The 26,972-nt window shown below is 39.9% G+C and overlaps 1 protein-coding gene across 2 annotated transcripts in view; it reads right to left on the bottom strand.

Moving 5' to 3' along the window:
* COL4A1 (collagen type IV alpha 1 chain) overlaps window positions 1–26,972 on the bottom strand; it is a 150,945-nt gene that overhangs the window by 31,433 nt on the left and 92,540 nt on the right. For both annotated transcript variants that reach the window (XR_013993232.1, XM_081046768.1), the window contains exons 7-26: window positions 26,713–26,766; window positions 26,535–26,561; window positions 23,999–24,082; window positions 23,850–23,912; window positions 22,386–22,421; window positions 21,867–21,908; window positions 20,493–20,579; window positions 19,950–19,976; window positions 19,734–19,784; window positions 18,830–18,874; window positions 18,696–18,749; window positions 15,962–16,003; window positions 14,151–14,235; window positions 13,772–13,807; window positions 13,125–13,289; window positions 9,690–9,785; window positions 7,493–7,576; window positions 6,869–6,939; window positions 2,180–2,371; window positions 1,433–1,601 (exon numbers count right to left, since the gene is read on the bottom strand). Coding sequence is in view for 1 of the 2 variants with exons in the window: in XM_081046768.1 (XP_080902894.1) it covers window positions 1,433–1,601; window positions 2,180–2,371; window positions 6,869–6,939; window positions 7,493–7,576; window positions 9,690–9,785; window positions 13,125–13,289; window positions 13,772–13,807; window positions 14,151–14,235; window positions 15,962–16,003; window positions 18,696–18,749; window positions 18,830–18,874; window positions 19,734–19,784; window positions 19,950–19,976; window positions 20,493–20,579; window positions 21,867–21,908; window positions 22,386–22,421; window positions 23,850–23,912; window positions 23,999–24,082; window positions 26,535–26,561; window positions 26,713–26,766 (1,510 nt within the window). In the remaining variant the exon portion in view is untranslated. The remainder of the gene's footprint in view (window positions 1–1,432; window positions 1,602–2,179; window positions 2,372–6,868; window positions 6,940–7,492; window positions 7,577–9,689; window positions 9,786–13,124; window positions 13,290–13,771; window positions 13,808–14,150; window positions 14,236–15,961; window positions 16,004–18,695; window positions 18,750–18,829; window positions 18,875–19,733; window positions 19,785–19,949; window positions 19,977–20,492; window positions 20,580–21,866; window positions 21,909–22,385; window positions 22,422–23,849; window positions 23,913–23,998; window positions 24,083–26,534; window positions 26,562–26,712; window positions 26,767–26,972) is intronic.

The raw sequence follows: 26,972 nt of genomic DNA, 5'->3' as shown, positions 1-26,972 counted from the left end.
CTGATGGTAGTATCTGGCCAAGAAGAAAGTCTGATTCCTTTTTACAGCTCCGCAAGTTTCCAGATTCCATATGCACAAAGAACACTTACTATGTTGATATTGGAACCAGGAACTGTGGGGAAGTGATCAGAGGTCTTTTGTCCAATACTGGGGATCAAACCCAGTATTTCCCTGCCCCCAAAGGAGGCACAAAAAAGACATTTCTTCTAAACAAATAATAGTTATTAACAGGGTCATAGCTTGGTGCTAAGTAACCAATGTTCTCAAACAATGAGAATAATAATAAGAAGATACATTAGGACGTTAAACTTGGACTTCCATCAAAGACTAGTTAATATTTCCTGTGTCAGAGTGCTTATGAACTTTATACTATGTTTTAACAAGGAAATAATAGTTCCCAATGTGGACAGGAATTGATAAAACTTGGGCTAGATATAGGGCTGGTGACAGAATTGGCAAATTTGTGAGCAAAAAGGCCGTAGTATAATTGGTTCTATCGAGTTCTTGTTGAATATTTTGATTATCCAGCTACATAGCACATTTTTCAACATTTACTAGTCACACAATTTTAATCACCCAAAATCCTCCCATTCATTTTTATAACTTTTAAAACATGTCTTAGTAAAGCACACTTCCTTCCCTCCTCTATACTCGAGCCATTCTTGGCCTCTACTCTTCTCATTCTAGGATTTTCTAGGGAATGATATGAGTGTTCCATTTCTATCCTGAATCATATTCAACCAATAAATTGTTGAGAGCCTACTGTGTGCAAGGCCTGGGGCTTCCCCTTGTGCACTTTTGTCCCTGGTAACAAGGATGTAGTAGAGAATGTCTAGGAGAAACCGTCACATAGTCCTTTGCCCACGTTCTCTGCCAAACCCTGGACATGAGCTCCAGGGGGTAAGACTGTGTCTCTCTTGCTTATCACTCTCTGGTCACCACTTAGCAGTCAGTATTTAGCACACAGAATCACGTAAAAAGCAATCAGCAAATGACTGAAACCAACATGAATTAAATAGCAATAGTGTAGTTGACACTGCTGTAGAATTAGTAAACAGGTAGGGCATATCAGTGGAGAGGTGGAGAGTACATTGCTTAGGATATCCAGAAACTGAAATGGACTACCCACGGGGAAACACAGAAAATAGATGAAGAGGGAAAAAATGGGCTTATGTTGGTATCACTTCCACATAAAAGGCTGACTTTAGCTGGTATTATAAAGAAAATCATCTATAAATTCACATTCTTTTCAGCCAGATACTAAACATTGCCTAGCCCATCTTATCGATAAACAAATGGAGGTACAGAAAAGCCAAAAAAGGACTTGTCCAGGTCACGCCTAGAAGACATGAAACCAAACCCATGTCCCCGCGTCACTGAACCCAGGATTCCGGGGCACCTTTGTGCTGTACCTGAGGTCCTCAGGCCTCACCTGGCTGGCCTGGGGGTCCAGGGTTTCCTGGAAAGCCCGCTTGTCCTTTATCACCAACAGGACCAATGGGGCCAAACCCTGGAGGCCCAGGAGGTCCGATGTCACCACGACTGCCGGGAAATCCAACTCCTCCGGGGGGGCCGCGTTCTCCTTTTAATCCTATTGAACCCTGCAGTGAACAGAGAAGAAATGTTATCAGTAGACATACCAACACTCCTGTCCATGTCTCATTTTTCCACAATCTGTAGTAAATAAGTACCAGAGTTTAACTGGTTTATGCTATTTATTTACTGCAACCCTTCCACAAAGGTCAACTTGTAGTTAATAAATGAAACTAGCATTCTCTTCTCTAAGCTGAGCAATCATCCTCCCCCCTTATCCTACATGCGGAGACACTTCACAAAGAGTACAGTACTCATATCTGGAATCTTCTTTTAAAGGATGATGACTTGAATGTCATTAACTTTAAATTTTACCTCCCTTCTGACATATGGAAGTCTTTTCAGTTCCCCCAAATATATCAGAAGACACTGATCCATTATCATCTAATTATTCAAGTCAACACCATCAACACCACCAATGCAGGTTTCTAGACTTAAGTTTTCCCATGAACCATGAAACCAGTTCACATTTGTGACGATCACCATGCAAGTGAAAAATGGATAGATAGGATACAAATCATTCATTTCTTCATTCTTTCCATAACCATTTGCAAAGTTCATGTTCAAAATGTAGAAATAAACATACCGGGGAGCCTTTGGGGCCGGGCAGACCCGGATGGCCATCTCTTCCAGGAGACCCAGCTCTGCCTGGCATACCGGGTTGTCCTGGAAAACCTGGGTCTCCTTTGTCACCTTTGAGTTGAATGTCGTAGTAAATCTCACCAGGTTCTCCTTTGGCTCCTGGCTGGCCCATCAGCCCTGGTACACCTTGAGGTCCCTATGAGAACAAAACTTTATGGATGCCACTGAAGACATCCACCCATAGAACAAACCAGCATGAATCATTACATATTGAACAATGAAATCAAGAAGCCACCTTCTTGAAAAATGGTAATATGTTTCGATCGCCTCTTTAATTTTCTAGGAGCAAACCAACAGCTCTATAACAAAGCCCTGATCTGATCTCACTTCTTGTGTTTCCCTTAAAAACACTTTTAAAAATCCTGATTATGTATTTCAAACAGAGACTGGAATAGGACACGGGGAATAATGGTGTGGCACTGAGCACCCAGCTCGTAGAGTGGTCCTTAGGTAACTTTCTTGCCCTTTACAGCTGTTAAACATTCACAAGAACATTTTAGCAACCGTTGGAATGCACTAAATGTATGACTTCCCAGGCCCAGGAACTACAGAAACGGCTTCTAGGTGCAGATGGTGGTTGAAGCATCAATGAGGGCTGGGATGAGCCATGTTTTCTCTAAGTCTAGTCATTATTAAAATTGCACAGGTTTCCTTTTATGCTCACGCCCCAAATTCCGGAAGAGATAAGGATTTCCAGGACACCAGAGAGACAGGAAACTCTGGGAAGTGAGCACTGGGCTAGCTCTAAAATTGTTATTTTGAGTAGTCAGCAAAATATAATTGACTTCCCCAAGAGACAAATTCTAGAACATTTTTTAGTTCCTGGAAAGTTAAATCTGCAAGGAATGCCCAAACCCATGCATGGTTTCTCTTCCAGCCATCCTGAGAGTCGGGGTTCACAAGGAAAATAGCCAAGTTTTCAAATAATTGTCTCAATTACTTGTTCTCTTAGGCCTGAGAAATCTCTTTAGCCTCCCTGCTGACTTGGCAGATTTTAAACTTTTACACAATTTATTTAATTTGAATTCTTTTCATAAACTCCCTCTCAAGCGGTTATTGGATATATGTGAATCACACACATACACACACCTCTGTGTGTATGTGTAACATATACTTCTCAAAGGAAGGAGTTGGAAGACCATAGAAATACCAAAATGCATACAATCTTTAGATTTTAAAAATGGCTACCATTTATTGTGTGCCTACTATGTGTCCCAATTGTTGGTATATCATCTCTGATTCTTTTCCCAACTCTACAGGGAAAATATTGGAAGTACTGCTCAGCAGATGAGAGAACTAATACTCAAGGAAGTTCAGTGATACCTCCTAGAAAACACGGTAGGAAAGTGCTTATTTCTGGTTGTAAACCTGCACTTTATGCCCTCACCACACGAGTTAGGTGTTATCTCGTAAAAGCTGTCTATTACACAAATGTGGAGACGAGGCTCACAGAGGTTCAGAGCCCTACTCAAAGTCAAACAACAAATGGCCAATTTGCGATGAACCTAAATGGGGGGACTTACTTTCCTGCCCATATTGCTTCCTAAGAGCCGAAACCACGCCAGCTGAGGAATGGCAGTGGCGGTTCTTCCTACACCAAACATGGTGCAGTTACACTTTCTTAGATGCACAACCCACACCATCGAGCGCACTTCCAGAAGCTTGAAGAGCTGGCAACAAGTCTGCACCGTCCCATACTATTCCAAAGGTTTAATTAAATACCATTACAACTTCAGCTCCTTAGTCACACTAGCCACACTTCAAGGACTCAGAGGGCACCACTGGCCAGTGGCTACCACACTGGACAGCACAGATGTGGAACATGTCTATCGTGGCAGAGAGTTCTCCTGGACAGACACAGCTGGTCAGAGCTGGCCCTGAGCCGGAAGTGCCCCTTGTAACACAGGACACTTCACTCAGATCTACTCGGGAAAGGGAGAAGACGCCCAGTCTATCTGTTCTTGTCCCAAGCATGGCACACGTTATCTCTACCAGCCACCTGGCAGAAAGTTTAGCCGAGGAGCAAGGAAAATTCATTATTTAGTTGAACGGTATTGTGGTATTTTGTAGCTTTTTCTCTTGGGTTCATATTAGCTCTGTGCATCCTAAATCTCAGCTAAAATTAGGCTCTTCTTGTGAAGTCTTTCCTGATAGGTAGAGGCTGCTTTCTCCACCACTTCCATGGTGTGTTACATGGTCCTCCATGTAAAAATTGCTTCATTTATTAGGAATTTTTGCTTGCACTTCTGTCTTTACACTATTCTTTCAGGGCTTGGAGAACCAGACCAGGCTTTCTATCTTTGTGTCCTTCATGTCTGCAACTAGGGAGATACCGGTGTAAGTGTATGTTGCACTGGCAATATTCACCAATGAAAAATAAATACCAGTGTAAGAAATTACAACCAATATGTAGATTTCTCAACCTGGAAGCATCATTCCATTATTTTATGGCGATTATTCACAGCCTGCAAATACGAAATATTCCAATACTATGTGCACAGGGTGAGAAAATGTCATTTTTTAAATTTTAATAATGATGACCTTGTCAGCTTATCATTCAAGGGAGAAATCTAGACTTTCTTGAAAAGGGACATTTATGACCCTAGGACATTTCACAGGGTTACGGTGCCACAGAAATTCTTAATCCTAAGCGATTCAAAGTTCTTTTGATCCACATCCCTTAAGATAAGGGTGAAGGAATCAAATACTGCCTTGAAAATTTAGCCGTGGCTACATAAATCGGAGAAGATCTGAAAACTATAAGGCCTGCTTCTCAAAAGTGGCGCCACTGTGGGAAAAGCAGGGAGGAGTTCGTTTCAATTATTCACTCCCAAAGACCATGGAACCTGCTGGGGGCAGCGTGGGCTTCAACATCTCCGTCAGGAGCCAGCCTTTTGTGATCTGTCCTTCTTTCCCCAGATCAAACACCGGCTTTCAAAAGAATATTCCATAGAAGTGCTATCCACTTAAATGAAGACCCAGAGCACTTCATCACTTTTTCATTGTAATCTACTTTCCAGTATGTCCCCTAGTCCCTGGGTGCCTCTTTGAGCCTCCAGCCAAATTTGAAATGAGAGAACCACATTTTTGAGCTAGTTAAACCATGGAGCTATGGTACAGCTTCAAATAAAAGGAAACTTACTATCTGCTCATTTAAATGATTTAGACCTAAAACAATTTTTAGGAACTTTTTCCATCTACACAAAGGAGCTCCTAACGGAGAAGGCATGGGAATTAGAATCTTGTGTATGTTTTCTTTATTTTCTTCCTTATCGTGACTTCTCACAATCCTCTCTCATATCCTTCCCCTTTACCCATTTTTATTAGATTTGGGACTGGAGGGACGGGTATCTGGACTGGGTTTCAGGCTGAGTGGAGGCAGAAAGGATTCCAGAGAGGCCAAAGAGATAATGACTATGTCCAGAGGTCAAAAGCATCCTTTTCTGCCCCCTTCAAAGTTCTTCTGCCTTTGATCCCCACCACAGTCAGGGCTTCCCAGCTATGTGAACTTCTAATGTATTTAGAAATATTTTAAACATTTGTGACTTCTTACTTAGCTCCCCAGGCCCCAGGGAAGTTCTGGAAAGCAGAATCTCAAAATCTAACTTCAAAAGGAGAAAACTATTGCTGAATTCCAGTTTCATTCCCATTTCACTGTTGTCCCGACCTGCCTTTATAGAAGCGGCCAGTAATATTTTTTAAAATTACATATGTTAAAGAGCTACAACAAAAAAAAAATAATGCTAAAGATTTTATGTTCAATTTATGACAAAAGAAATAAGAAAGGAAAAAGAAAGAAGAGAAAAAGGAAATGAAAGGAATATTTGAAAGTGGTTAATACTTATAGAACTTAGAAGAACCAAGAAAATATGAGAACGATACCTTACAGTTTAATAGATTTACAAATAGATAATTATATGCAATAAAGTAATGTCCTTCAATATTTAAGTGTACTACTATTTTCCGTTCAAGGGCTTCTTTTAAAACAAAGTAGAAAAGCTAAGAAGCTGGTATTTTGATTAGGTGAACGTTTTCATGTCCACGTGATTGAGATATTTCATTTACAGATTTGAAAAAGCATCTTGACAATAAATGTGGGTGATAGGAATTTTCAAAATACATATCTGTAAGAAGAATAAAAAAATATCTCAAATTCCTAGAAGGAAACAGGTCAGTTTTCCTCCGTCTCTTCACAGATGCTATTGGTGCTGAACTTATTCACTAACATAATAAGCTTTTTAATTATCTGGTACGATAAGCAACGCTTGTGCAGAAGGACAAGTCAACTCAACAGTGTAGCTGCTAAGAGGTGACTCCTGATGGCACCATTTGTTTCAAGAATTCCCAGAGACCTTGAGGGAAAGTGACACACAGCATTAGGCTGCACCCGGAATTCTGACCAGGGGAGAAGAAAGGCAGCTGAGGTGCGGGTTCTGGATCCAAAAGTCCTGTTCATGCTCAGGTGGAGGAGTAAAGAAGGACACAGAAAAAATCTAGACTGCTGGACAAAGACATAACTTTACCAGCTCCTAAATGAGCCAAAAGGTATATCTACAAATGCAAACTTATATACTTTTTTGTTTGCTTGGTGGCAACTTCTAATATGGACATGAACTCACACAGGCTTACTTACCGGCAACCCTTCAAGACCATCCCTGCCAGGGAAACCTCTGTCGCCCTTCGCCCCTGGCTGTCCCGGGAAACCTTTCATAAGAGACAGAGGAAAAATTACAGTACGTCATTGATGAGACACTTTCTAGTAACTCAAAAGCCTTTTAATTGTTTGAAGATTCAAAAGTACAAAGGTCGTTATATGAAGTGGATGATGTTTGAAGAATCTCAAGAAAGTAATAATGAAAACGCTCAAGATGAGCTCAGAAAGAGAAAAAATGACCCCAAGTGCATATAAGTAACTCTGAAGCAGAATGGCTACAAGTTCCACCCCCCCACCCCGACGGACCACTTCAAGCAAAAACATTCAGTTAACTTCTTTTGAGAGAACGAAATTTGCCAAGCTGAGTGAAGCATAAAAAATTTCCTTTTATTAGGAAATTTTACAACGCTGACGGTATAGGCTATCTTGATAATTTTCAACAAAGTGGACAAATCCTGGAAGTATGGCTTAATATTCTCATTATTATGCTTAGTTTTGAACGTAAAAATTAGGTCTCTCCTGGAGTAAGACAGGTTTCACTGTGAAGATTCCAACCCATTGAAGCCAATTCTGACATGGTTCCTTTCACATTTGGGGTCTTACCTATTTCTCCTGGGGGGCCCTGTGGCCCAGGGGGTCCACGAAGTCCTGTTAAGTCACAGACGAGGCAACCCTCTCCTTTTTGACCTAAAAAAGGAAACACGGGGGTACTTATATGTGACATGTGACCAGAAGTCTCTGCAGCATAGTGACAGAATAGAAAAGGGCAAAGAAGACTGTTATTTCAATAGTGATATATGGAAATGTGTGTTTTCTCAGTTGTCTAACCCCTGCTCCTGACACTCGAATTGCTAATCCACTGTGTGTGTCTATCATCGGGCACACTTCACAGGAAACCACTGGTGCATGTCTAACAAATCACTAAAAAGTGATCCACAACTCAATTTTGCCCATTAGCCTGAAAAGTTTTGACCGATATAATTTTGTCTCAAACTCTAAAACTTCCCATTATTTTTCAGTATTTGTTAGCAAACTGTACATACTGTACTCTTGGACTTAAACCCATGTGATGGCCTGACAGATGATCATTGGGAATAAGAAGCCACAAAAGCAAGAACAAATGACTAACCTGACACTGAGATGGAAAAGTAGAGAGATTGCAGCACACACACACACACACACACACACACACACACACACACACACACACACACACAATGGGAGGAAATACCTTTCTTTGTAAATTCTAACATCTTATATCTTGACTTTCAAACTAAGCGAAAGGCCTTAGGGTGTCTTAGGTGTACTTGTTTCTTAAACCTTAAAATGTCTGGTTTCTAGGCACAAATCAGGTTTAACATAGAGCAGAGTACACGTGGAGAAGCCCATGCTCAGAGTTCTAGAGGCGGGTCCGCTTCACTCGTCCCCTTGCCCTGAAGGGTGCTCCCCACACCCCCCCATACTGCTACTGCACACTCCCCTCCAGCAGACCCCATTGTCAGGAACTGAAAAAGGACCGCTATAGGCAGCCCAGTGTCTCTGAACTCTGAGAGACGTACACTGCTTTGTTTTGTGTACTTCCCAGGGGCAGAATCGGAGCCCATCAGTGGGATGCGTACAAACACACCCAAGTCTGCTAACAACCCAGCTACGTCCTGGGCACCTTGGGACTCCATGAGTGTCTCGGCTCGTGAGTCTAGAAGTGGGCAGAGTGAGGCACTGACTCTGCCATCTGGGCAGGCTGACGGCTGTCTAGGAGTATGAAGACACAGGAAGAAAAGGACTTCTCTTAGGAATTGATGAATGGATGGACAAGATCTCAGTACAAAGAACCTGCCGACCATTGACTGTCTTAAAATGCAACAACCCATCTCAGAAAGTACTAAATGCATGGTAAATAGAGACGCATTGAAAACCAAATGATACTCTAATTGGTGGCACCCTCTGCCCCTCCCCTGCCCATGACTTCTAAGAGCACTTCCATCTAAGGTTCTGTAATTCATGTGGCTGTCAAAATTCTAAGATGTTAGCCAAAACTGTTTTCCATGAAGTCTGTGTTTTACACTTTTGAAGAACAAAAAATTCTTTGCAATCCAAAGCCAGAAATGGTACACACTGGGGTAGGTTTTGGGGGCAAATGTGCTATTCTCTGGGTGCTATTTGTGCTATTCTCTGGGTGCTCAGAGACATATAAATATTGGAATATCCCTTGTTTATTATACTCTAAGATAGGACTGTTGGTGTAGTGATTTTCCACATTTGTTTTCAAGATTGCAAAGGGATTAGGATGTGTTCTGTGTTGGTGTTACAGCAAACACTTGAAAAAAATTAAAGATAAAATTGAGCCCAGGGTGGAGTTGGTTGATCCACCAGCAGAAACAGATTTGCTCGTACTGATTACATGTACAGAGCTTGGAAGGTGGTGAGCATTCCATGTACGCACTTGGGATTTGCCTTGAAGAAAAGACGTGCGTTCTTTGAGAAGGGAACTCTCAAACTTTGAACTGAAATATCACATTAAGGCATCAGAGAGTTTAAGCTGCTGGCCATGGAGAGGGTAAAGGGAAGTAACTGATGTGGGCCACGTCTTCCCATTGTCTCCCAGGTGATAGCTGTCTCTCAAAATCCCAACAGGAAAATCCCAACAGAGCTGTAAGGAGACAAAGTCCATCCTAAAACAGACTATGAGGGGAGTTCCAAATGATGGGAGAATGCACCCATGCCCACCCCAAAGCCAATAAGTACATAGGTGTGTAATATACGTCCAAGCACAATCATTTTCAAATAATTCATCTCTTACCTTTCTCTCCAACTTCGCCCGCAAACCCTGGCTGCCCTGGAACTCCAGGAGGACCCCGATCACCTGCTGGTCCAGGCTGGCATTCCACAATTCCATCTGAAATGGATTTTTAAAGTGATAGGATCATTCCCACCAACTGAAGCTAGGTATTTGTACCTAATTCAATCTTTACTCTAACACCCACTATTTTTAAGGTTATTGGATATTAGAAATCCAGCTTTAGTTGGCTTACAAACAAGCCTAGTATATTAACCAAAAATATGATCAGCACACATAGCATTCATTCACCATCACAAGCCATCACTTCTGACATTTCCACTTTTATAATTCTAAAACATATTTCAGTTCGTTAGCCCTGTCCTATACCTTTTTTCATTTTTATCTTGCAAAATATATACCATCATACTTATTGTACAGATTAAGAAACTGAGGCTTAAGAAAGTTAAGTGGTTTGTCCACCATGATACATATCTGTGACGTCAAAGCCGAGACTTGAACCACTTTATTTCTTATTTTTCCTAAGCAAATTCATAGCAAAGTAATCATTATTTTAGAGCTGCACACTGTCCATGGGGAAATGCCTCTAATTCATTGTCCCTATTCCATTCTGAGGCACCGTTTATGTGAAGAAGCATGAATGTGAATTGCAGTAATGCAAACACCATCTGTCATGGGTTCTAGTAAAAAAAAAAAAACAAGTATTGTTTTACAGTTCAGATGCACACATCAAAATTTAAATTTCCCTCTCCAATTCTCTGAAGAAAAATAATGAGAGTAATTTAACCCACAGCTTCTGCCAGAGCAGTCCTGTCATGACTGCAGTGCAAACATTTGTGAGCAAGAGCTCCTGCCTTCTTCCCCCACACCCCACCGCCCGTCCTTCCCTCCACACTGTCTTCTCATCAGGATAGAGAGGAGACAAGGAGAGAAGCCTGGGAGTCACCTGAACACCCCGGGTCCCTGCTTTCTGCTCTGGGGCCCTCCCTCTGGCTTCGATGCATTAGCCAGGATCAACCTTTCCCGCTGTCCCACCCCAGCTGTATCTCTTTTTCACAAGGTATCAAATAGGCGATGATGGGTTTGCTCTCCCAAACACAAGGCCCCCAAAACAGGCCAAAATCTCCCTATCTTATGACTTTGTTTAGAGCTCAGAGGCAAAAGTTAGTTTCAAATGTGTAAATGGAAGTCCAGGAAGAAAGCATTCTTGCTTTGTTGATCAGCTGGTTGCTTCTGTTTTCCCAGGAGCTTCTCTCAGTAAAACATAGGCAGTAAGAAGGCCTGAGGGGGTAATAACTCTGTAGCAGGGTCCATTGGCTCCTGCTGCCTCCTTTCCTGCCTGGTTCATTGATACCGCCCACCCCTGCATGCCCCCACCCCATGTGTCTTAAACAAAGTAGAGTCCATTTTTATGCTTCAAAGAGTAGCCCCTAAATTTCTTCACTGTAGAGAGCTGGCATTCCCAGCCCTGCACGCTAAGGGTATATGAACTCCCTGATTCTGGAAGTGTAACCTTACAAATATTGACAGACACAAAATTATTTCTCTTTTTCCAGAGCATACCTCCTGCTGGCCTCGTCTCAACCAGAATCCCTTCATATCCCTAGTAAAAAAAGCAACTTTATGTCCTCATCAAAACCAATTTAAAACAATTTTATGTCTAAAGCAAGAGTACAATGATGATTTCTGGGGAGTTCTAAAATGCAAGTTCAGATTTGACATTTACACTGCCTGCTCACAGGTCTGCAGTCACCAGTGGCTTAGGGCTGGCTGCCACCACATGGGGAAACCACGGGAGCAGAATCATGATGTAGAAATCCCTATATCGCGTGGTTCATGGGCGACTGATAGGTCCCAAGGGGGCAATTAATTTTAAGATGCAGCCTCTTTAACATACAATATAAATCTGAATAAAAATCTCATTTATAAATTACCTCTTAATGCTCTGTGGTTGTGAATCACTTAATTTACATAGACTAAAAAGGCCCACTGGAAAACTGGGATGGCAGATATTATAATGTGTCCAGCCAACACATCCTACTCAATTAACAGTAGTGGGAAATTCATATCTTTATATGAAATTTGTTCATATTTCAATACTGGCACAATTAAAAATGCCCCCAAAATAAATGTCTTCCCAGATTTCCCAATAGCTCCCCCACCCCCTTCATGGCTTTGCCAATCACTATTTAAAATTACAACCCTATGACCCACCTGGCCCCACCCCTAGAATTCCATATTGCCCTTCCCTGCTTATTTTTATCCTGCATTTGACATCTGTTATACAAATACGATTTACTTATTCATTTGGTTTACATTTCCCCACAAAATGCACATTCCTAGGAGGGCAGGATTTTGTCACTGCTCCAGGGACAGTGCCTGGCCTATCATAGGCACTCCAATGGTTGTTGAATGACTAAGCGACCCAAACACCCTTTCGATACTTAAAACCTTCTCTCAGACACATAGAGAAAAACTATCTTTGGATTGAGTGCCTCTAGGATTTCAATATTTCATCTTCATTCTCCACATTTCACAAAACCATGAGAGAAGGAGAGGAAGTCCTTATAATGTCACAGGTAATCCATGCTTCTTCCCCACCCATTAACAACATATCAAAGAAAATTCATGCCGATTAGTTCAAATATGGAATCAACTCTTCCAGCAGGTGAGTCCATACCTAGCTTCCTTCTGAGAATGCCCTTTCATGATGACGTGTCTGAATTCTAGCAAATAAACCACCTGGTACTTAAGGCGTATGAATCCATCTTCCTTCAACCCTCCAGAAAATTACCAGGACCTGCTTTGGAAATCTGAACTTATTTCCATTGGTACTATTAACTTAAATCCTCTGAAATTTTCTTACATTTTGCATTGGTATTACTTTGGGATCATAGGACCCCCTTAACTGAATCAAGAGTTTGATGTTCTGTGTTGAGCTTTGATGAAGGGCTGTCATGGGAAAAAATCCATGCAACGTACCTTTCAAATTTGAAGTCCTCCATTATGTTACCACATAGACTGTGCAGTCTGTACCCATGAAATCCCTTCTTCATGTGTGTGTGCGTGTGTGTGTCTCAGTATTAGTGTGTGTCTCTAGACAAACTAGAATACATTCTATTTTCAGTAAGAACTGTACAACTCAACTAGTTTGGTTTTTAGTTTTAGATGCCAGGAGACTCAGAGATAGTTAACATGCTCCTTATTTCTTTAAACCAGTTTCATGATTTTATTTTTACTATAAAATTCCTTTCTGTAGCATGACTAATTTTGCAAAAATACCTAGGTGGGATGTAACTAATTCATAAATCACTGGACACGCCAGCCTTTTGTACTGCACGTGAACTCTGGAGCTCTGTCAGCAACCGGGTTTAGCTCTGCCCCGGCATCCTGTTCTCCACGGGATAACCCCTTGAAATGATCCTAGAGGGAACCTACTTGTGTGGCCTGGCTGTCCAGGGGGCCCGGGGGGCCCAGGAGGGCCCTGGAATCCATCTCTTCCACTTGGTCCTGGCAAAGACAGCCCTGGAAATCCTTGGTCACCTTTTTCTCCTCTTTCACCAGGGTAGCCAGGAGCACCAGCCGGCCCTGGTATCGGGATGCCTAAAACCAGAACAAAATGCCACATATATAATTACAATACAAGCTTAATATCAATAGCACAAACTAATTTTCTTAACTCTGTTCAAGGCAAAGTGAGTAGTAACCATCACTGAAAGAGGAACTGCTTAGACAAGTGAAAACAAATTATAGGCTTCTTACCATGTAAATGCTGACAGTCAAATGCTTCCTACACATTAACTTTAAGGAAAGGATCAGAGCCAGGGAGAGTAAATAAATGTGACTTGATGAGTGACATAAAAAGTCCCACCCTTTAAATTCAAGTTCATGACTATATGCTAACATGCACCTTACAAAATCAACACTTTCCTATGAACATATCTTGATTTCATAAGTAGAAAAATATGCAACAAAAATGTTAGCCATTTTATACAAATATCCAATGCACACAATGAATCTGTTCAGAATATAAATCGCAGAGAAGTTTTACAAATATTCTTTAAAAATCAGTTAAGGCTGCTCACCTGGAGGACCTTGCAGGCCTGGTGGCCCTGGGAAACCTAGAGAGAGAGAGAGAGGGTTGGACAAACTGAGACCGGTTCACCTGTGATTTATGGTTTGCATTTCTGTGCTCATGGTCAAGGAGAACAAGGAATACTGAACTTATGGAAATGCAGTGCCCGTGAAGCTACAGAGATGCCACAGGAAGGGCCCCTGGATAGCCAATGCAACAATGAAATACAAGCTCGAATGAGATTCTGTCACCATGAGGTCCTGCAAATGTTTTCAAAATGCAATTGAGTACAGGTCAAAAATGGAAGCCAGAGAAAGAAAGGATAAGAGAAAGACAGACGGAGGAGGGAAGATGGAGGAGGGAGGGAAAGAAAACGGAAAGAAACTTACCTTTGGGGCCTGGCTCTCCTCTCAACCCTGGAGACCCTGGGTACCCCCGCTCGCCTTTTTCTCCCAAGGGTCCTGTACCGATCACCTGAATGATAGAACATGAGATTATCGCATGATATGGGAGTGGTTGGTACTGTATGTTACAGCAGTGTGGGTGAAGAAACTAACACATTTTTCATTATTTCAAGACATGCGAAAGTAAAGTAGTAGTGATGAAGGAGGAGGAAGAATGGACAAGGGGGTGGGGGAGTAAAATCATATAAAATGAATATTATTTAACACCTCCCTTGAAGAGAACTTTGCCAAGCAGCTCTGCTTCATTTTGTAATAATTTGCCTGGCAGGTGCTTTACAAGGTAAAGCTAGAAAAATATTAATTCTGAGGTTTAGATTTGGAATTTCTAAACATCCACACAAGCCATAAGGTGAATATTCTATTTTGAACAGTAGTATCAGAAACCACTCTTAAATTTCCTCAAGCAATATGTAACAAAACATTCAAATTTATTTTCTGGCAGAGGTTTTCTGCTTTCTCTTTTTTTTCCTAATGGTCCAAAGTTGGAACCTCCTTAAGACCCTGGGGATATAGGCCAAAAAGATTGCACAGTTGGCCTCATTAAAAAGGAGTGAACTGGGGCGGTCGGATGGCTCAGTTGGTTAGAGCACGAGCTCTGAACAACAGGGTCGCCGGTCCAATTCCCACATGGGCCAGTGGGCTGCGCCCTCCACAACTACATTAAAGGACAATCACTTGACTTGGAGCTGATAGGCCCTGGAGAAACACACTGTTCCCCAATATTCCCCAATAAAAAAAATTTAAAAAAACAACAGCAACACTGCCTTATTTAAAAAAAAGACTGAACTAACCCAATTCTAAATTACTAAAATTCAAGAAAAATGACAGTCAAAATGACCAAATCAAATATTGCATATTACCCTTAAAAATATAATTCCTTTGTTGTAATTAAATTAGTGGATATTATTAAAATCAGCTGATGAGGTTAAAATAAAAACAGGTTACTCGAATGCAGCTGCTGGATCACAAATTTGGAAAATGGAATCATAGGTATATATGGAAGCATTAAAAGCATTAAGAAAGTTTAATAATTTGATCCAATAATCCTATTCCTGGAAATGTAGCCTAAGGAAAAATTATTCAACCTACCCCCTGCACACACACATACACAATGGCATGTACAATCATTCATCACCACAGTGCAAAATGGCAGCACACAAGAAAATGTTAACATTTTCCTTGTTTCAAAAAAGATTTGGGGCAAAATGGTTAAAAAAATTACAGCACAACACTCTGATGGGGTACTAAAAAGGATTATTCAAAGATAACTCAAAAACATGAAGAATGCTCTTTTTGTAAAAAAAGGAAATGTTACATCAATTGCAAGTATGTAAAAATATGAATATGGACAAGGAGCAAAATGTTATTTGCAAAACTAAAAACTGTTTACGAGAACATTCAAATTATGGATGATCTGTTCTATTATGAACATGTTCCTTAATGGACCATTCAAAATAAAAACATATCAGAATGTGTTGCTAATATTCTCATCCACATGTAAATCTTTTCATTTTAGTGTTCAAGGATATGCAGAAATTATCAAAATATAATAAAAAGTAAGTACCAAACTCCACAACATACAAATTATAAAATTATTATTTCAAATTATATGCAGCCCCTTTACATAAAAATACGATTCTAGGGATGCGTGGAGCACATGTGACTGTTTGGCACCATCTCCTTTCTTTCCTTATGTCAAACGCTCTCAGAGACCAGCAAATATTACTCTTACTCACAATTCCAGGTGGGCCTTGGGGACCTATTTCACCTTTGTCTCCCTACAAAAGAAAAATAAATAACTTCAGCATTTTTTAACTATGTTGTATACTTTAACTATAAAGAATGTCTTTCAGAAAACAAAGTTCAACTTTATTTTTTTCTGGAACAATAGAGATTGTACCTACCGTACACTAAAATTATTTTCCTCTCTTAGTATTTCTCGTTGGGATTAGCTTAAAGTGCTCTGTAACTATTATAACAAAAGTAAATATATTTCATTTTGCTTTACATAAGTGTGACATATGGAAACAAAGATTCCTACAAAATATAAATGGGAGGCTAACTTCTCACATCACAAACGAGTTCATAATTTTTATTCTGTTGATTGCCTGCTGCCTCAAAGAACTTTAACAGAATCATTTGTAAGTTGAACTAGTACACAGTAGTTTTCATAAATGAAATAAAATGATATGAAAGCTTATGATTTCCACATACATTTCTTAAAGAAATCATTTTATTTAAGGTTTTTAGGGGTAAGATTGTCTATATCTGCCTTGAAAGTCATAATAAAAAGATATTTACTTTTTTTTCTTTTTCCTTAAAATCCAGCATTACTAAAAAACATTGGGTGGATAAACTCTGATCATTTTGAGGCTTAATTTAATCCATATTGGATAAAAAATCCAAAGAAATTAATCCTTTTATATCTAATGTTCTTATATAATCATCATAATAATACTTTCAAAAGTCCTAAGATATGCACATTTTCCCACAAATGTATATTTTTTCTGTCTAAATTAATGCATTAAACTTAGGTATGAAACAAGAATTGGATGTTTTAGTTTTTCTTACTTAAATATGAGAAGAGATTTTTCCCTTTGTCTCTGGATTTGATAAACAAATCTTAAGGCCCTCTCCTTAGTTTTTCACTCACTGCCAGGAACAAATATTTCAAAATTATAGTTGACCCTTGAACAATGCAGAAGTTAGGGGTACCAACCCCCAGCACAATCAAAAATCCATGTACAACTTTGAATCCCCAAAAACTAAACTACTTATGACCAGATGCCTTACCAATTAACACATATTTTGTATGTTATGCTGTATTTCCCCCAAAATAAGACCTAGCCGAACAATCAACTCTAATGTGTCTTTTGGAGTAAAAATTAATATAAGATCTGGCCTTATTTTACTATACTATAAGACCAGGTCTTATATAATAAGATATGATATGATACGATATATGATATATAATATAAGACTGGGTCTAATATTAATTTTGCTCCAAAAGACACATTACAGCTGATTGTCTGGCTAGATCTTATTTTCGGGAAAACACGGTATATATTATGTGTATATGTCATATGTGTATGTGTATATAACATATATGTCATGCATATCTGTTACATGTAGTCTATACTATATTCTTACAATAAAGTAAGTTAGGGAAAAATGTTATTAAGAATATCATAAGGAAGAGAAAATACTTTTATAGTCTGTACGTATTTATTGAAAAAAATCCATGTTTGTGGACCTGCACATTTCCAACCTGTGTTGTTCAAGGGTCAACTTGTATTTCTTATTTTAGTAGAAATTTACATTATCTAGTCTCATGATTAAAAGAAAACAATAATGAGGTTTTTTTCTGCTTATCAGATTGACAAATAATTTTTAAGGTTTGATAACAAGCAGTTGACAAATAAAAGGAACCCAAGATGACAGAAGTGCTTTTCTGTGAGTAATTTGGGGGCATATAGCAAAAGCTTCCCCAAAAAAGTCTAAATGTTGACCCCAAAATTATACTGCTTTTAAAAGATTTTCAGGGGTACACCATAGCTATTAAACATTTATATACCTAAAGAAGTGGTCACCATGATAAGACTAGCAGCCATCTGAAACCATACTATGCTATCACAATATTATTGACTATGTTCCCTAAGCTGTACATTACATCCTCGTGACTTATTTGTTTTATACCTGGAAATGTGAACCTCTTATTCCCCTTTACCTTTTTCCCCTTTTTAAAAAATTTTCAATTACAGTTGACATTTAATATTATTTTATATTAATTTCAGGTGTACAGCATAGTGGTTAGACATTTATATAATTTAAGAAGTGATTCCCTGACTAGTCTAGTATACCCCCCTGGCACTATACATAGTTATTACCATATTACCAAAATTATAATATTAGGAATTTATGACCGGGAAGTGATCAGAGAAGTGAACAAAAATATTTGTAATCATAAAAATGTGGAAGTGGCCTAACTACCAGTCAATAAACAACATGGAGATTAAAAGTACTAATACATAACTACATTTATGGACATTGAAATATATCCACATTATATCATTAAGTAAAAAAGCAGAATGTATCATTCAGTACCATATTTTTAAAGGCATATGTACACGTGTGCTCACAGTACAATTGTTAATTCTAATCATTTCTGAGTGGGTAATTGAAAAATTAGATAAGCTTTCTTTCTTCATGATATCTTTCTGCATTTTCTGTTGTTTTATAATCAGGAAAAACTAATCTAGTACAGAAAAAGACAAGAAAACTTGAACGAATAAAACATTTCTTATTTTTAAAAGTCATACACACAAAACCACTAAGCTAAGTTGTGTTTTTACTCATATGGAACATAAAGAATTTGAATTCCTTATGAGTCCATAGCCCTTTATTTTAGACAAAATTTCTAAGTGAACTACAAAATGAAGGTGAAAAACTCAAAATAATGTCACCATTTACCTTAAAACCCTCTCGGCCCGGAGATCCTGGGTACCCTTTTTCACCGGGAAACCCCTAAAATGAAATGAGGAGACAACAATCGTAAGCTAATGAAGGCAACAGACAGCTTTTTAAAATTACCGAGAAATACTTACTGGACTCCCTCTTTCTCCTTTTTCACCATCTTTTCCAGGTTTTCCCTGTACAATAAAGATTTAAAGATTAGTATTTCATAAATAATAATAGTAATAACACCAAGGCTCTGATTCAAATACAAGTTAATACGTCATCTCTCGTAGGACACCTCCGTGTAAGTTGATGATACTACAATAACAAGGAATCGAGTATACATTGAATAACTATGAAAAAGTTACAAAAGAAGAGGCCTTTTCAATTTTTAAAAAATGGAGGCAAAGTGGCTCCAAATCGTCTAAGATACCCATTACATTTGGCAGCAGCGTAGCTAACACCAGAGAAGGTTCCCTACTGGCAAGTGAGTATTTGGTAGCTGACATGCAGATTTATTTGAACAGAAGTTTCTGTGCATCATATCAGGTTAGAAACCAGAAATGCTCAGACTAGTGGAAGCTGGGTGGGTATCCTGTCACCAGGATTCAGGGGGTGAGAAGCATCTGAGCATCTCAGCTCGAGGCTGTGCAGCCTGGGATCTGGGCAGAGCTCGGAGCTGGCCTGAGAAAGACAATGGCAAAGGGCACGGAGGGCTCTGAGCAAGTGGACAGGTGGCAGTTAGTGGGAAGCCAGTAGGTGGGCAGGTCTTCAAAGACACTCCCCCCCAACCCCCAACCCCAGGCCTGTTTTGAGGGGTATCATGTGAATAACAAAGGGCCTCAACCTTCGGGGGAGGTTTTTCAAATGGTGACAGCTCTCCTCATTCCTACTCCCACAGGCTTCAGAAAAGCCCTTTAGGAGAGGAAAGGGAGAAACCAGAAAACCCCTACCAGTCTCTTCCATTCCTCTGTATCCCTAACCCTGTGATTCTAGGAATGAAAGAAAAATGATTTTACAATAAGGAATAAAAGAACTTTTAAAAGCACTTACTCGGGGCCCTGGTTTTCCAGGTTCACCTTTCTCTCCAACCCCTGGCATTCCCTTGAAAAAACAAAAAGAGAAAGAGTTAGAGTCATTCTTATATTTAAGTAAAATATTAAATTAAGTCAATATTACATTTAAGGTGAAATAAGCTTATAACTTAAATTCAATACATTATGGTCTTTCAGACAAAATAGTAATGATAGACAAGAATTTAGTACTGACCTGAAATCCAGGTTCACCTTTTTGACCCTAAAAGAATTTTAAAGAGAGAAAGACATATCAGTACTATCTAACAACTACATCAATTTTTTTTTTATATGCTACATTGAACATATAAAAGGAAAAAAGAAAAGGAACCTTTTCCTGATATATTAACAAAGAAATTCACACTGGTCTCTAGCTTTCACATCCTCGCATTGACTAGACTGTGGATTTAAGAAAGGCGGTTAATTATGCTGGACCCATGGCAACTGTAACCTACTTCTACCCTCAGCTTGTCTCTCTCCTGATGACTCAGCCCATCCTCACCTTGGGTGCCTAAGAACTTAGGTGAATCAGCCTCAATTCAGTCTTGCTCCGAACCAGTACCAGCTGCCTCTGCTCTCAGATGCTCATATTATATATGATGGATAGTCTATAAATCTATTTTCCAGGTCAAGGGTAAATGTCGCTGGAGAAACTGAATTTTGACAGGGTTTCTCTTTATACTTGGGAATTTGTTTAAAATTAGAAAGGCAGTACTCAGTGGACAAAGCGCTTTCATACCTTCTCTCCTTTAGTGGCAAAGTCTCCTTTTTCTTTAACTTGAGCTTGTCCTGGCACTCCTGGAGGTCCACTGACCCCCTGTTCACCCTATAGATGCAAAAATTGGGAACTAGTTAGACATAAAAATCATTATACAAAGAAGAAAAATGCAGAGGGGGGAGCCTACAATAAAACATTTTTTAAAAAGGTGTTATACTCTTTTCTAATCTATCCTTGTCTCAACAGAAAATTGACTTTCAGTAGGAAGATGGCACAATAATTATATAAAGCCAGGAAGAGACTTTCAACTCTCAGGGGTCAGGAAAGCCACAGTCTCAAGTAATGGCAATGTTACCTGAAGGACACATCAATGCATGTACGTATGGATAGACCATGCATATACATACATACAGTATATGTATACATACTAGGACACACTCATAAAACATATGCATATATACTGTCTTACTGCATTTTGACAGCATCGAGGAAAGAGGCACAAACTACCTAATAGAGCCTGGGAAGAAGAATGTATCTAGGTAAACCAAAAATACTAGAACCATCAAGACTTGTCTCAGTCAGGCATCCTAACTGCTGGGTACAACTGGAAATACAGTGAATCCCAACTAGAGCACAATGAGTAAGGTCCAAAAAATTCAACTGCATAAATTGCAGGGTCACTTCACTATGAGGTTTGTGAAAAGACTGGGCCAAAATTTGGAGTGGAAAACAGAGGCCAACTGTTCAGTCCAGATCTGCCCTGGCCCTAACTGACTTGGGGCTCTCTGGTGGCAATTGTCTATAAGAGCTTGACCATCCATAGAGAAGAACCTGGGCCCTGGGCAGATGGGGCCGTGATTCTATGAATCCGAACTTGGCTAGTGCCCATTTCATTGGTCTGATCCAGGGGAACTGGCAGAGAGATCACCATAGGATCAGAGACCCAGCGCTGGCCTCCCTTCCTCCCAAGATGAGGTCGCCTGCTCCGGTCTGTGCCTTCCTGCCTCCGAGGATCATTTCCTTCCAACTCTGGTGTGATGGCCTTTGCCTCTGCAGGGTTTAATATAGTTATGCTACTAACAGTCAAGTCCTATTTGGAGTCTTATAATAAAGTCTGGGTCTGGCTTGATCACTGCCTGAGAACATTGGGATGGAACTCTATGTACAGAGAACTGGAATTAATGGCCTCCTTGTATTCTCTGCTGGTCAGATCACATGTAGAGTAGTTTAGTGAATTCTAGCTGTGCATTTTAAGGAAAACACTAATAAATTCAAGAACATGCAGAGAAGAGTAACTGGCATAAGGGCCCAAGAGTAGGTCCAGAGGTACAATCTCTATCATGCTTAGAACTGTGATTTTTAACATGAAAACACTCCAAAGCAACATGTACGTACCTTGTCACCTTTTGGTCCTTGAAAACTTAAGCCCATTTGCCCCTGTTGATTGAAAATTAGGCTTCTATTATAAGAGTTGTCAACTTTCCTCAAAATCATCTAACACATATCACATAATATGCAAATAAGATAGTAGATTTAAAGCAATAGCTACATCCCACAACTACCATAAAATTTTCAAGAAAGTTGTTTTTTAAAGTATTATTGAAAAAGAAGTCTTTTTTTAATTTAAGGTTTTTAAACTCTGGCTTTAAAAACTAAGGGAAAGATCAGTGATTACAAAATAATGACTGTGGGGTAGGTAGATGGAAGAAAAGATTAATGAATTGATAGATCAGTCAATTGATCGATAGTTTAGGTAGATGAATAAATGGATAGATGGATGGATAGATGTTAAATATACAGATAAAGAAATTATAATTTTCCAAAACTTTTAAACAGACTTAAAAAATCAGCTATGGCAATTTCATGATAGTCTTTTACTAATGCCAAAGAAATTCAAATGACAAAAATCTTTACCTTTTCACCTGGAGGGCCAGGAGGACCTGGGGGACCCTGTAAAAGAGAGCATTTTTAAATAATATAATTCACAACCCTGGTAAGCTTTAAATGCTTCTTCATAAGGAAGTTATCTTAAGATCCATGGTTAACATGATCATTTATTTGTTAAATATTTTTTTTTCCTGTGCTCTAGAACTGCAAAACTTAGAAAGTAGCCAGAAATTAGCCCTGGGGGATTATTAACAGGGACGTAAATACCAAAAAATCTTTGGCATTGCCCTGTGGAATCTATTGATCAAAGAACATGCCAGGCTGAAGACAATGAATGAAATCATCAGCCAAACTCTCTAGGAGCCTAGAGTTTCCAGGTTGGAAATGATGTTTGTCTACTTTGGATATAATTGTTTATCTTAAAAAATTGATTTCTTCAAGTGAGTAGACTGTAGAGAGGTCCAAAAAAAAACTTCTTGTCTTTCCAATAAAATTGCAGAATGCTTTTTATAATAATTTAAAAAGAAAAATTAGTCATTCTTCATATATATGTATATGAATACACACACATATATATTATATATTATATTTACATAGATATTATATTATATATATACATATATGTATATATCTGACAGTGATCACTACAAAAAGTCTAGTAACCATCTTGTTACTAGACTTTACTCATAAAAATAAGTCCATTTATTTACAAGAATATAAAAGAGGTTACCTTTAGGAATGGATAAAAGAAAAATTGCTGAATTTTACCCAGCCCCAAAAAGAGTAAATGTAAAAGATAAGCCTGAAAAATCTCTCAGGACTCTCAGGCAGGCTATTGTCAGGATAACCAAGTCAGGTGCATTATTCATTCCTAATAAATATGTCATTCCACAATTAAGTCTTGTTAGTATTTCCTCTCTTGTGATCCCAAATTTGTGTGTGTGAAGCGATGACATCCTCCTTCCATTGAGAATTATCAGCTGTGAAGGAGACCAACGCCAGCGCAGAGCCTCCTGGGATGTTATCTCTGGGGGCTCAGTTTGTAAAGTCTTAACAACAAATGCAGTGCAGCCTCTATGCTGCTGCCTGGTCTGTGTCCACAACTCCCAAAAGAGCAGACCCTCTGGTATGACTGTATTTCTACAAGTCCATCTCCAGGGCAGAGCCTGCCTTGTCCATCTTGGACTTGACCTCTTCAGGCCATGGGACCACTGGCATCCACTCAGTCCCTCAAGTAATGAAGATGTTGTCTGTTTTGGGATGTCTTGGCATGAAGTACTATTATGATCCTGTTCCTATAGCTCTGGGAATGTGTGGACCAGAAGAGCCAGCCAAATATTTTCCTAAGAAATTAATTTATTCTCCCAATCCAAATTGAGAAAGATCACCACTGTGTAAAGTTTTCATTAAATGTTAATTTCACACCTCAACATGGTTGTTCTTTGAATGACTGCCTCAGAGACATATCCTCCCCCTCCCCCCCAAACTTACTGGTGGTCCGGTATATCCTGGAGGGCCAACGGGACCTTGTAGCCCTGGCAATCCTGGTAAACCCTATAATGTATTCAGAAAGGAAAGAGTTAAAATGCAAACTAGGAGGAGACTCTGCATGTAGTTATAGTTACTTAGCAAATGCTTACTGGTGTTCCAGGGGGTCCAGGAAATCCTCTTTCACCTTTCAACAGGGTCCCAGGCACATGGCCCAGGATTTCACCAGGATCCCCCTGTGGGACAAAACAATAAAAGAAAGTTGCAAATACTGATATTTATGTAAAGAAACTTAAACCCTATCAAATAGTATGCATGCAATATGGAACTAGCCCACGTCTGGGATTCAGACTCTCTCTAAGCTTGAAATAAACAGACTGGCCGTCAACCCCATTCAGTGTTACTAACGTAATGACCAGCATTCAGTGCTGCATAGTCAACTCAGTTACCACCAGAACTGAACATATGGACGGCTAAGTGAAAGGATCTATGATACGTCCATGAGAGTGTCCCACACAAAGAGACATTCTAGACCAAGGCAAGTCTCTGGTTGAAAGTCTGTGTGACCACAGGCTGTTCTCATAAAATATGGGATATCTTTTAAGAAAAAACCCAAGATGAGCAGTTTTATAAAGGCAGGGTGTGATGGTAAATTTCATGTGTCAACTTGGCCAGGCTACAGTACCCAGAAACTTGCTTAAACACCATTCTGCGTGTCATATTCCTAAAATGAGATTAACATTTAAATCAGAAGACTATGAGTAACGCAGATTAGCCTCCATAATGGGGGTGGGGCTCATCCTATCAGTTGAAGGCCTTAAGAGGAAAAAAGACTTGACTCCCAGGAAGAAAAGAGAATTCTGCCTGCAACAGCTTTCAAACTGGAGCTGCAACATCAGCTGCTCCCTAGGCCTGTAGCTTGCTGTCCTGCCCTGCAGATTTTCAACTTTCTCCCCCGCCCCCAAACACACTATTGATTTTGTCTCTCTGCAGAACGCTGATTAAAACACGGGGCTCTCAGCAGGAGCTCTCATTTCTTAGGCGTTCTTAAACACAGGGACACAGGAACACTCAACCTCATTCAGATATGAGGCTGTCTCCAGCAGAGCTCTCCAAGAACGGGAAGCATCCCTTTCAGAGGACTGTTGTGAACGCCAGATGCCCCCGCCCCCTGATCTATTCCACAGCACAGCGAGTGCACACTTTGAGGTCACACCGATAAGAGCCACTGAGCCCTGCCTGGGAAAGACTAAAAGGTTAATTGCTATAAAATTTAAGAGATTCCTTGGGAGCTGAGTTTTCCTCTCTTTGCTCCCCAATTCACAGTGAAGAATGCTGGAGAAGCTGGCACAGAGCTGAGTGCATGAATGAATTCATGGCTGCATTTACTCACTGAGCAGACATGCATGAAGGATCTGCCAGCCACTGTTCTAGGTGGCAGGTCAGGGGCAAGGACGGGACACATTGGAGAAAAAAATCTGGATGTGAAAATGACAGGACTTTATGATTAAGAGAGAAACAGAGACAGATGGGAAGAGAGAGAAAAGGAAAGAAAAAAGGAAGAAAGGGAAGAAAGGAAGGAAGGAAGGAAGGAAGGAAGGAAGGAAGGAAGGAAGGAAGGAAGGAAGGAAGGAAGGAAGGAAGGAAAGAAGGAAGGAAATTAATGATATGCAAATTTCCCATAGTGAAAACAAACCAATAAAAATGAATGCCTCCTGGGTTCCTGGCTGGATGCCTAGGTGGTATTCTTGCCCTAATTAGCTAAGTACACAGAGGATCGGTTTAGGAGGGAAGTGGCAGGTTCTGTCCTGGAAGTGTTGGCCAGTGGTGCCTGTGGGACACCAGGCTCCGGGTTGGTGAGCAACAATGACTGGGCCAAGAGAGGAAGAGAGAACCTAGGCCGTGCGCCTGGAAGCAGGGCCCACAGCAGACACCTTCGCCCATGGACAGGAAGGAAAATGACCAGTGATCAACATGGGTGTACCCACCACGTCTTCTTCTAGGTACCCTTGTAAGGGTGGATGAAGAAAGTCCCCTTCACTGATAGCGGGGACAGAATTAGGTGTCACAGCAGGGAGGGACTCAGGGTTTCTTTCCCCACCATGCATAGAGGGCCCTCCCACCCACCCCCTTGATATAAGGAAAAATCAAGTTGAGAACAACTATGGATTGGCTGAGCATGAAGGGGCCAAGACACCATGGATCTAACCTACGGCAATTGGGGGATTTCCTGTAGTAATTATAGAATTAATAATAGATTGACTCCAGATTAAAGGCAACATGAAAAAATGGCTGTATTTAAGTAAAACCATAAAGATTAAATAGGATACCAATTTGAGTCCTTTTGGTTGGGACTGTGCTTATGTCCTGTGGTTCTGGAAAAGGAGCGTCATCATTGCGCTATCTACACAGCAATCTGAACTGGAATTGCATCTGTTAATATTTACCATCACACCATGCTTCCTGTTACTGTTTATTTTCTATTACAAAATTGTACCTAGTGCCTAAACTTCAGATTCAAAAATTTAAGTTTGTGTATATGACTTACGTGCCCTTTTAAGCAGCAGAGTTTAGACAAATATGTTAATAGGCAGTTGACCCACCAAAGTGATTTCAAGTAAATATGTTTTTATGGCATCTGTTTTAAACAGACTCCTGTAATGAATCCAATAAAATAACACAATGTACCTTCATTCCTGGCAACCCTGGTGGTCCCTAAAAAAGAAAAGGTTGGTATTAGCATTGTTTTTCACAAAACATCATTAGCATTAAGATATAAGTATGAAAAAAAGGAAAGGAAAGGAAATGGAATGAGAGAAATGATAACTGAAGAAAAGAATTCTGAGTTAAACAACCCCATACTCACGGGATTTCCAGTGAATCCAGGTAAACCTGGGGGCCCCAGAGGCCCTCGTTCACCCTGAGGGGACATCAGACAATCATTCATGAGTACAGTGTAAGGCAAACAGGACCTCATTCCAGACGCTCCCCTCAGTTACTCGATCCTACCCTTCAGGGATACCTTACTTGTTGGTTAAAATTATTTCCTGAAAAGTGTTACAAACTATACGGCTGAGTGCTACTTCAAAATAGAAGAAACATAGTTGAGAATATAATGAGTAGGGA

Source organism: Rhinolophus hipposideros (assembly GCF_964194185.1).
Source record: "Rhinolophus hipposideros genome assembly, chromosome: 4".
In the NCBI taxonomy this organism is placed as follows: Eukaryota; Metazoa; Chordata; class Mammalia; order Chiroptera; family Rhinolophidae; genus Rhinolophus; species Rhinolophus hipposideros.
Note: the sequence above shows the minus strand (reverse complement) of the source record. Positions and strands in the feature narration are given on the sequence as shown.